Source organism: Xyrauchen texanus, chromosome 27 (assembly GCF_025860055.1).
Source record: "Xyrauchen texanus isolate HMW12.3.18 chromosome 27, RBS_HiC_50CHRs, whole genome shotgun sequence".
In the NCBI taxonomy this organism is placed as follows: Eukaryota; Metazoa; Chordata; class Actinopteri; order Cypriniformes; family Catostomidae; genus Xyrauchen; species Xyrauchen texanus.
Window position 1 is genome coordinate 35,844,205 of NC_068302.1, and position 11,164 is coordinate 35,855,368.

The 11,164-nt window shown below is 38.5% G+C and overlaps 1 protein-coding gene across 1 annotated transcript; it reads right to left on the reverse strand.

Moving 5' to 3' along the window:
• Positions 1–7,013: 7,013 nt before the first annotated feature.
• LOC127620588 (serine/threonine-protein kinase pim-1-like) lies at positions 7,014–10,958 on the reverse strand. The gene is made up of 6 exons (XM_052093756.1): positions 10,597–10,958; positions 10,326–10,432; positions 10,116–10,166; positions 9,653–10,019; positions 8,556–8,732; positions 7,014–8,441 (listed from the first exon to the last, which is right to left on the reverse strand). Exons 1-6 carry the CDS (start codon positions 10,667–10,669, stop codon positions 8,254–8,256), a joined length of 963 nt encoding a protein of 320 aa, XP_051949716.1. The 5' UTR covers positions 10,670–10,958; the 3' UTR covers positions 7,014–8,253.
• Between the last annotated feature and the right edge of the window lie 206 nt (positions 10,959–11,164).

An 11,164-nucleotide genomic window follows, 5' to 3' on the forward strand; every position in this document is an offset into this window, starting at 1 on the left:
ATTCGGCTTATTCGGGGCCCTGGCTACGTTTCAGCGGCTCATGGACCAAATCCTCAGACCAAACACTGCATACGCCACAGCCTATATGATACCATTATTTACAGACATGATTGGCAGTGGCACCAGCAGTATCTGAGAGCTGTTCTTAGAATGAGTATCAAATGTATAGCCACAAGTCAAAAACTATATGCATGTTAACATGATTTTAGTGTGATAAAATCACTACTATATGTGACGAGGAGGAGGGCATGGCCGTGCAGTGAGGATGCATGATGAGCTGGAGACGCCAGTTGGAGAGAGGGAGAATCTGCCACAGTGGTAGGAGGAAGACGTGCTGTCAGAAAAGCCCTTGTGGTTGGGGATCAGAGTGTTTCTTTTTTTTCTCTCTCTCTCTGTCTCTCCCCCTTGCTCTTTCCCTCTCCCCTCTCCCTCTCCTCCCCTCTCCTAGGGTCCAAAGAGGTGGGGAAGACCCGCCAACAGAAGAACAGCTTGAAGGGCAACACATCCCCTCCAGGAACTTGTATTGAACCCAGAATATTCCTTTAAGGTAATCAAATATTCAAATATTGTCTTTTGTGTTCCAAATAAGAGAGAAAGTCTTACAGGGTTGGAACGACATGAGTGTTAGTAAATGATTACAGCATTTTCATTGTTGGGTGAACTATTCCTTTATTTGCACAATTTCTTATTGTCTAGTCTAAAGAAAGCATCTACCCAGAAACCAGAAACCAGAAATAATATAACAAGAACTCCTTTAATCTCCAAAGAACCATATAAACAACTCAAAGTGAAAAATGGATCTTGATTAGAAGAGGGCTGAACCTGAGTGTACGTTGCTTAGAGATTATGCATGTGCTTGCTTTCACACAGTGAAGAATGTTCAACACATACTTTGTATTCACTAATTTGGACACTTTGGATGGGTTATGTTCATTTGTCAAAGCTCAAGACAGGGTGTGTGAATGAATCAGACTTTATTTCTCTCTTAACCCTATACCAGTCTTAGTTACATACACCTGCGAATGCCACCAAACAAATAATCGCTCTATGATACGGTGCAACTCGGGTCATATGCACATATTGTAACTCATTCTGAGCTGCGGTGTAAATTCTGAGCAGGTTTTGTGAAAGGATTAATGAAAGGCTTAAAAGGAATGTTCCCTGCTAGTGTTGTATGTCCTCACAGAGAGGGCAGCAGTTTTGCGCCCAGTATGGGGGATCAGGTCAGGACGCCCATGCTTAAACCCTCTAGTGAAACAATAATATACTTAAGCAGACTTTATTTGTGAATGCTTCAGTATACTAAAGATTATTGCTTGCAGGCTATAATTTGGTATACTTAAAGTCTGCTAAATTGGAATAACTTATTTTTAACTTAATGCACTTTAGTTTGCCTAAAGCAGTGCTGTGGTGCAGCTAAAGATGTGTTAAGTATACTTGGTTGTACTAAAATGTAACTATTTAAAGTATACTTTTGTACACTTTAAATATCTACCCTTGGATTTCATTTTTTAAATACACAGAACTGACTCAATGTGAACTTATAATGTATTTAGTTGAAATTACAATTGCAAATCAATTATATTCTAAGAGTGCTGGAAAGACATTAATGTTATACTGCTGGTTCACACCACAACTGAATTTCAGCTGGTATTAAAATGTCTACTTCTGGTGATTGTATTCAAAGTATTATAGCATGGGTATTACTGGGAAAACAGTTGGGGGCCAAGCATAGTAAGTCTTGTACTGTTGTTACTCAACAATGCAAACACTGATAAAATTCACTAGGTCATAAACTGATTGAAACCTATCTCAAAGCAAAAGTAATCTCACCCAGTGTAACTTAAAAAATAATTAATTTTCATTACATAAAAAGACATATTTAACATTAAGCTGAACTCAAAACATAACTATAACACCAATTATTTTTAAATGTTAAAACCACCCAAACTGTCACAAAAACCTACACAGATGTACATCATTAATTATGTAAACAGCCAATAGCAAGTCCTTAAGCAAAAACATCAACAGACGTTACAGTACATGACTATAATTCTATATTAACACCTGGCATTTGATTAAAATAGGTAAATGTACCATTTAGCCCTTTCCAGTTAATCACTGATCTACAAAGGCCACTGGCCATCAGTGGCTACCTTGCGGCTACCCAGAAATTAATACAAGTGGATAAGGGCGTGCTGGCTAGCTAGTTGTCACTGCCATTCTGTGTTGTTTGTAGATTCGTGGTGAACCATAAGGAGATGCTCTGTTATACACTATAAGTCCAGATGTTTATGTAGGTAGTTATAACTTACTGTACATGATATGACTTGCATGATAGTTGTAGAATGACCAATCACTGCTTATTGCACAACGTTAACAAGCAAATGAACAGTTTTACATTCTCTCTTGGTTTTGTTTATTCTTCTTTCAAGAGGTAAGAACAAGAAGTAAGACAAGATTGAGCAGACAAGCATTATTAGACAAAGTAGATTAATTAACAAATATTGCTTTGTACCCTATTATTGGGGATGATGACATTTCTTTAACCTTACCTCTTTACCTTTTTTTTACGAATATTAATGTAGATAAATTACTAATCACTGTGAATTTGACAATCTTGGAAGCTAGTCTAGTATACATTGGGTGTACAACACACTCTGTATACTAACTTCCTGATGTTGTTGTGATGATGTCACAACCTGCCTGTTTGAGGGCCCCCTACTTCAAAACTGGTTCTGGCACGGTGACGGTTGCACATGAAAAACTTGTATCACTCCTATGTCTTAAGGAATGTGCATTGTGCAATAAAATCGTACTCAAAATATTTTTTTGAATTATTATTTATAAATTAATACGTTTCCAGCATGAGAAATTGTTATAAGACATCTGAGTGATAAGACAAATAAAGTGTTTGTTCTCTGTTAGTATGATAATAGTACAGTATTTTTAAATGCAAATGTGGTTTTAAAAGTTCTAAGAACAGACATGGTGTAATTTAAAATATACATTATATATATATATATATATATATATATATATATATATATATATATATATATATATATATATTAGGAAAATATTTAAAAGTAATATTATTAATATTAATTTTTTGTGCTCAAAGAACATTATCATGACAATTGATTTTAACACTGTTCACACAAGTTTCGTAGAATCACAAGTACTTAACAGGTGCACTTCTTATTTTAAGATTACAGAGATCAGACTTGTGTTCTTATGAAGACCAGTCTTGCCAAGCTTAACTCAGTAAAAATAAAAATATCCTCTCACTTTCAACTGCTTTTATTTTCAGCAAACTTAACATGTGTAAATATTTGTATGAACATAAATAGATTCAAAAACATAAACTGAACAAGTTTCACAGACATGTGACTAACAGAAATGGAATAATGTGTCCTTGAACAAAGGGGGGGTCAAAAGTAACAGTCAGTATCTGGTGTGGCCACCAGCTGCATTAAGTACTGCTGTGCATCTCCTCCACATGGACAGCACTTGCCAGTTCTTGCTATGAGATGTTACCCCACTCTTCCACCAAGGCACTTGCAAGTTCCCAGACATTTCTGGGGGAATGACCCTAGCCTTCACCCACCGGTCCAACAGGTCCCAGATGTGGGACCGGGCTCTTCGCTGGCCATGGCAGAACACTGAAATTCCTGTCTTGCAGGAAATCACGCACAGAACGAGCAGTATGGCTGATGGCATTGTCATGCAGCAGGGTCAAGTCAGGATGAGCCTGCATGAAGGGTACCACATGAGGGAGGAGGATGTCTTCCCTGTAACGCATGGCATTGAGATTGCCTTCAGTGACCACAAGCTCAGTCCGATGATGCTGTGACACATGCCCCAGACCATGACGGACCCACAACCTCCAAATTGATCCCGCTCCAGAGTACAGGCCTTGGTGTAACGCTCATTCCTTTGATGACAAACGCAAGTCTGACCATCACCCCTAGTAACAAACTGTGACTTGTCAGTGAAGAGCACTTTTTGCCAGTCCTGTCTGGTCCAGAGAAGGTGGGTTTGTGCCCATATGCGACGTTGTTGCCCGTGAAGTCTGGTAAGGACCTGCCTTACAACAGGCCTACAAGCCCTCAGTCTGCCTCTCTCAGCATATTGCGGACAATCTGAGCACTGATGGAGGGATTGTGCGTTCCTGGTGTAACTCGGGCAGTTGTTGTTGCAGCTGTCTCCTTGTAGCACTGTCTTATGCGTCTCACAGTACGGACTTTGCCATTTATTGCCCTGGCCATGTCTGCAGTCCTCATGCCTAATGCATGTTCACGCAGATGAGCAGGGACACTGGGCATATTTCTTTTGGTGTTTTTCAGAGTCAGTAGAAAGGTTTCTATAGTGTCCTAAGTAACTGTGACCTTAATTGTCTACCATCTGTAAACTGTTAGTGTCTTAACAACAGTTCCACAAGTACATGCTCAAGTTGTTTGGATTTTTACAAAATTATCTTTAAAATACAGTATCCCAAAAAAGGGATGTTTCTTTTTTTGCTGAGTTAACTTTGGAAGAATGAACTCGGAAGGACAAGAGGACATAGAACGTATCTACAGACCTATTCACAGACTGCGATGACATGTTTCCGACTTATTTAGCAGAGTAAATCCCGCAAGCTTTAACAATTAAAATATTGAGTGTAAATGTAGAACATTATGCTTTGTGTTATATTACCTTGGAATTAGTTTTTAAACACAGCTGCAAGGGGGTTTCTATTACAGCTGCTGAGAGAGTGACCGTAAATTTGGAATATTCTCCCATCTGACTGACTAAATCCACTGCTCTCTATTTTTTTTTACAAAGCAAAATGATAAATGTCCTTCGTCTGCCACAGTAATACCGAGATCTTGTCCACAAGTCACCATCCGATGCATCCTCGATTTCAAGGACACATCCGGGTAATTTCCTGTGTTCTCGGTGCTTGCGTTCTTGAGGATTGGAATCGAACTTCGGCAGTGGAAGATGATGTAGAACGAGTCCACATTTGAACGTATGTTCATGTATACATCCCCTAATAGCATTTGTAAAAGCTATGCTACTTTACTACTTCATTTGTAGTGATCAAAGTTTTTCTGTTTGCATTTGAAGAAAGCATTAAATAAGTGCAATTACATGGTACTTTAAATTAGTGCATAGATATCTCCATGTATTTTGTAGTATGCTTATCATGAATATACAATTTGGTATATTACCTTTTCATTAGGGCCATGCTTTCCCAGGTCGTAACAATTTGAACCAAGGTTTACTTCTCTGGCCAGGCTCATAAGCAGTAAAAGTATTCTGAGCACACTGAGAAATTAAAGCACCTTAATTTAACCTTCAACATTTATAGAGCACTATAGAAGGGTTCCGGGTGTAAAAACTGCAATTCATTTGTTCCATAGAGAATTCATTTTTAATGATAAAGTGCAAAGCTTTCAAGAATTCTGAGGTTGTTGCTTCTGTTTCAGCCACAAGTCATGGTTCCATCCAAGTTCTGAATTTAATTTAAAAAATGGAATATCGCAAAAACAATTTGCAAATAAACAGTGTTGTGTAGAAGAACACTTTTGTTGTTACTTGGGAAGCTGGTGCAAAATAGAAAATAAACTTTAAATTAATGGCCAAGATGAGCACGCAGACAATACGCTCGGATGAACTTCATGTTTACTAGCGTTTAGCCGCAGATGCCTTATGTCTCGCGAGCAAAAGTATGTCAGACCGTTCTGGGAGGTAATAGTAGTGAATTATTTTGGTGACAGACTTTGCCATTTCAGAAAAACTAGAGTAATATTTGAGATGCTATGTGATGATATGGAGCTGCTCAGTCATGACGTAAATTTGTAGGCTAACACGGATGGCAAATTCACCATGAGTTCCCTCTGGAATTTTAAAGGTTTTTATAACGGGGTTTTTCAAAAGTTGAAAACCCCCATTATAACAACCCATAGGAAAATCCCTATGGAACCCATGGTGAATTCTCTTCTGGGTTTTTGGACTTCAACCTAAACAGCTCAATTGATTACATTCTCTGAGCGAATTATGTATTCACATGGCTTGTTGATGCAAAGACACATTACGTTTTTGTTTTTTGTTTGTTTTTGTTTTTTAAATAAAACTATATCACCTCAAGCAAATATCTACGATTTGATTTGCATCTTGGTGTTTCCGGCTAGTATTTTTTATGCAATATCAAAAAATATACACACACACAAATATGTGGATGTAAACCCAGCTAGTAATTTTAGTTTAAAAAAATAGTGTTTAATAGATGAATTGTGATCTGATGGATTCATAATCCGCCAATCAGAGAAGTCGTTGTTACCAAAGAAATGGAAATTGTGTCAAAAGCTGTGACTGTCCACTCACATAAAGCATTGCGAATGACAATCATCATTGAATCATTGTAATCATTCAATCAAGTCAATATTTTTATTTGTGTGCTGTCATGTCTGATTTAATTATTTGCAATTCTTCATTCCCACTGAATTTAAGTACACACTCAGAGCTGATGGGTTTATTTCAAGGATTAGAACTCTTATCTTGAGGAATTTCTTGAAAACTACTTGAGTGTAGGTGATCAGATTAAAACTTTCTGTAATCACCTCCTTTGTCATTTCCAGGAATTGTATTGCTTTAAAAACCGATTTTATGCTGTACCTATAAAAAACAAACACAGATAACGTTTTATGCTGTTCCAAGTGGTTTATCAGGCTTTTTCGTTTCAAAAGTCCAACAATAAGATCTGGACCCCCCACGGCACTAATCACCCTGGATTTAAGATACACTATCAATATAAAACGATAATTATATTATTAAAGTAAGTTAAATGGATTTACTGTTAATACCAATGCATTCTGTCCATGTCTACTTCTGACATCTGCTTCTTGTCTGTTTATTACTCATTTATAAGGCCACCTACTGATTTTTGCCTATACAATCATGATTAATTTGGGTGTAACCATGTTTAACAAATGGATTAATACTAGGGAAACCAGAGTGAACATTAAAAAAATATTTATTGACAACTGTGTAAAAAAATAGCTTTCTAAACATAATTTACAATGCTAAATTAAAAAAAAACATGACAAAAACTTGCAGTCGTGCCTACTTAAGGTGAAAACATAGAAACCATGTAGAATCACTCACTCCTCAAACATTCATGGAGGTCATTTCCTCCAACATTTGCACAGCAGATTAAATTAGGTGACAAGACTTCAGACTGGTATTCATTACCATCAGTAGACGTTCAGTACTCCATGCATTGAGAAACAGGTGCTTTCAAGGATTATTTACAACAAATGTACACCTCTTTCTCACAAAATGTATTTAAATATGGTAATAAAAAAAAAATACATTTAAATAATTTGTGGGCCCTTCTGTGGTGGAATAAGAAAAACTTAGCAAAATTGTTTCTCTATAATAAATAAAATAAATAATTCCACTTCCATCTTGTTCTTTTAAGACACTCAAATAAATATAATTTACACACAAGCCTTGTCATGGAATTGAGTCATTCGACCCAAGCCATTACAGTATTTACAGTATAAACACAAATATTACGCAGAAAATGTAGTCTTTACGTTGTAGTTGCATTGCTGTGTGCATCTTTGACGATGAGTGGTAGTTGTTGAGGGTTACAAAGAGGGGGAACAGAAGGATATAGTAGAATGAGGCAAGCCTTGCATTCTGCAGAGGTTTTATGAGGTCATTTTGGTTACTCTTGACATATTAGAGTAAGACCGACAGTTACCTGCTGGCAGCAAGTGGAAGCAAATAGGTTTAAAAAGACATCTGATTAAGGAGTAGAGTGTTACAGTGGCTATTACTCAATTCAAGTATTTCCACAAAATAAAAACAAACCCTTGATCTTTCACAGAAGGCACTAAAATTATTAAGCTCAACAGACCTGCTTCCTAAAGAAACTGCCCTGACTGAACCAAACCGCCCCTTGTAGTATATTAAGGGCTAGCCCTCATCACAAGCCACCCTTAAAGTGGCACCCAGGTGTTCTGGACTCCTCTCTACACCGGCTGAGGTGGTCTACATGTGTCCGACTGCAATGTTGACAGTCCTTTGGACTTCGGGACCCTGAGCCACAAGTTTTCCAGAGAACGACACCCCTCCAACCCAACGGCAATGCTCAAAACAAAAGAAAAAGGCAATGCTCAAAACTGCTCAGTCCAGAGATCCCCTGGGAGGTTTTCTGTTGTAATAGAAAGTCTCTATGTATACATTTATTTAGAGTCATTTGCACACAGTGACGGCTGGGAAAGCAGCAGGTTGATGCTCATGGCTGATGCTGTGCAGTCTGATTTCTGTGCTGTCTGTAGGGGACGCCATGTTCTGCATCCAGGGGTGGTTGATTATGTCCTCGAAAGATGGGCGTTCTGCTGGGCGGATGGCCAAACACCATTTGATAAGCTGCTGGCATTCTACGAATACAACAGGATGCATGGTTATAGCACGACAATAAATAAATAAAACACTCTAGTTATAAATATCACCTGACCTTAGAGATAGGTTTTATGTGATAATTATGTCCTAACCTGTTGAGATTCGCCGCCTGAACAGCACCTGACCACGTACTATCTCTTCGTCATGCTCGAATGGGATGTCCCCGCACACCATGTCATACAGTAGAATGCCCAGAGACCACACAGTAGCGGATCTTCCGTGGTAACGGTGAAATTTAATCCATTCTGGTGGACTGTAAACACGAGTACCTAAAGGGAGAATGAAAAAGAGAGGGAGAAAATGCATTTAAATTCATGCTTTATTATCAAAACATGAACGCAAATGTTTCTAGATATAGCCCTTCATTTACTTTAAGTGCCTGAGTAAGATCCAATGCAGTAAATAGAGTGGTAAAAAAGGTGAGGCATAAAAGGGTGTGTTGTGTTTGAACATTATTACAATGGAGCAATACTGCAGGTTAACATGCGCGGTCATGTCCTCAGGGAGCGTGACAGTAGGCGTGTGCGTGTGTGGAAACTGGTTGCCATGTGACTTGTGTTTACAAACTTTGAGTTGTAATAATTCCGATTCCCACCGGCGGGGGCGCCAAAACCACAACCCATTGCATCATGGTTTCCCCACCAACGCAAATTCTAAAATATATCAAATCATCACGCTGACGGGTTTGTTTAGCATGATAAGGACAGTCAAGGATAATAGGGGTTATTACTATTATTCTATTTATATAAACCAATCAATGCAACATATGTTTGACAAGCTTGTTTTAAAACGCAGAAAGTGTTTCTATGTATATATATATATATATATATATATATATATATATATATATATATATATATATATATATAATAAAACCACACCCTCCCTGAAGGTTGACTGGGTTCCCACACCTTTTATCAATAATTTTCCATTACCTTTCCAGTCATGGATACAAAGGATGATTCTTTTATTTTAAAAGTGATTGCACTCACAAAGAGCAATTTCTACCCATACTTACACACACATAAAATAATAATTAAAAATCGTATTAACTACAGAAATGTCCAATACTTATAGAATTATAATGAATCTCAATACCATTTCCAGTACTGGAAAATTATATTATTTTTCATATTCGTTTTCTATGACCGTGGGAACCTGGTTTGAAGGTCACACAAATGGCTCTTACCGTCGAAATCGGTGTAAACAGTGTCTTTGAGCAATGCCCCTGATCCGAAGTCGATGAGCTTCAAGTCGCCCGTTCGCAAATCGATGAGGATGTTCTCGTCTTTGATGTCGCGGTGAACGACGCCACTGTTGTGGCAATGACGCACAGCTTCCAGAACCTGGCGGAAAAAGTTCCCGGCCAGCTCCTCGGGTAACGCGCCTTTCTCCGTGATGAAATCAAACAGGTCCTTGACGGCTTCCGGTCTTTCCATGACGATAATGTAGCTGTCTGTACGCTCGTACCAGTCCAGCATCTTGATAACTCCACGGAATCCGGTGGCGACTTTTTTCAAGAGGACGATCTCTATAGGGACACGGGCGCCATTGGGCTGTAAACGGAAAACATGTTCGATTTACCAACATTGTCTTAAAATTTGATATTTTTGCATTCGACCCATATAAATATGATCAATTTAAATACTCACCAATTCTCCCCATTCGGTCACTCGATCTTTTGCGACATGCTTGATGGCAACCTAGAAATTGTAAATAAATGCACAATTAAACAGCGAACTGATATAAGCATATGTTATGTCCACGTTTAATATCACATACATATTTTAAAAGTTGCACATTAAGCAGGTCAGTTATCTAGAATCCATGTAAATTAGGTGGGGTGGGGATTGAAAACCTACCGGCGCGCCATCGGCGACCCTTAAACCTGCGTATACAGTCCCGAAACCACCGCTACCCAGCACGGAGCCGACCTGATAAACCTTCTCGAACGGCTCCTTATCTTTAACTGTCGACAAAAGACACGATATATTCATTAGAACAATTATAATGCATATAACTATATAATAATGTTGGAATCTGACGCATGGCTGGCGCTATTCCGAGTCTGCTGACGTGAACGAGCGCGAGACCACAACACACACACACACATGAAAACAAACGTCCTCTAACCTTGAAGCTGGATCTTCGTCGGCATGTCCATGGTGGAAATGTGAGCAAATGTGTTGAATTTGGACAGAAGCATTTTATAATCCAAAATGCGAGTTGTTCTTGGAGGTTATTCCAATGTTGGGGATCGAAAATCTGTCGAATATGTCTGCGTCTATAAAGCTGTAGAAATCCCTTCTCATCGAGACGCGGTGGGTTGATTGTAAAACGAGCTTTAAACGACCAAGCAAGGTTTATTCCAGTTCGGAAATCAGTATCAAATGTCCACAAAATCAAAATATAAACAAACGAATGAGTTAAATATAAATATTTATTTCAAGAGTCTGCGACGGACACAAATACCCGGCTTTCTAAATCGCTAAGGAGGGGCGAGATCGGTTATATACCAGTAGTAAAAGGGAGGGGTAGCGGCGTGTACGTCAGATCTAGCCACGCCCATAAACACGATTCAGCCAATGACTAATACGCCTGCCTCTGCAGAAAAAGGTCATTCAAATATGAAAATAAAGGAAAATGTAGCAGGGCTAGACGACGTGGCGGGAATCAAAACGCGCCAAAATAGTCGAGTTTT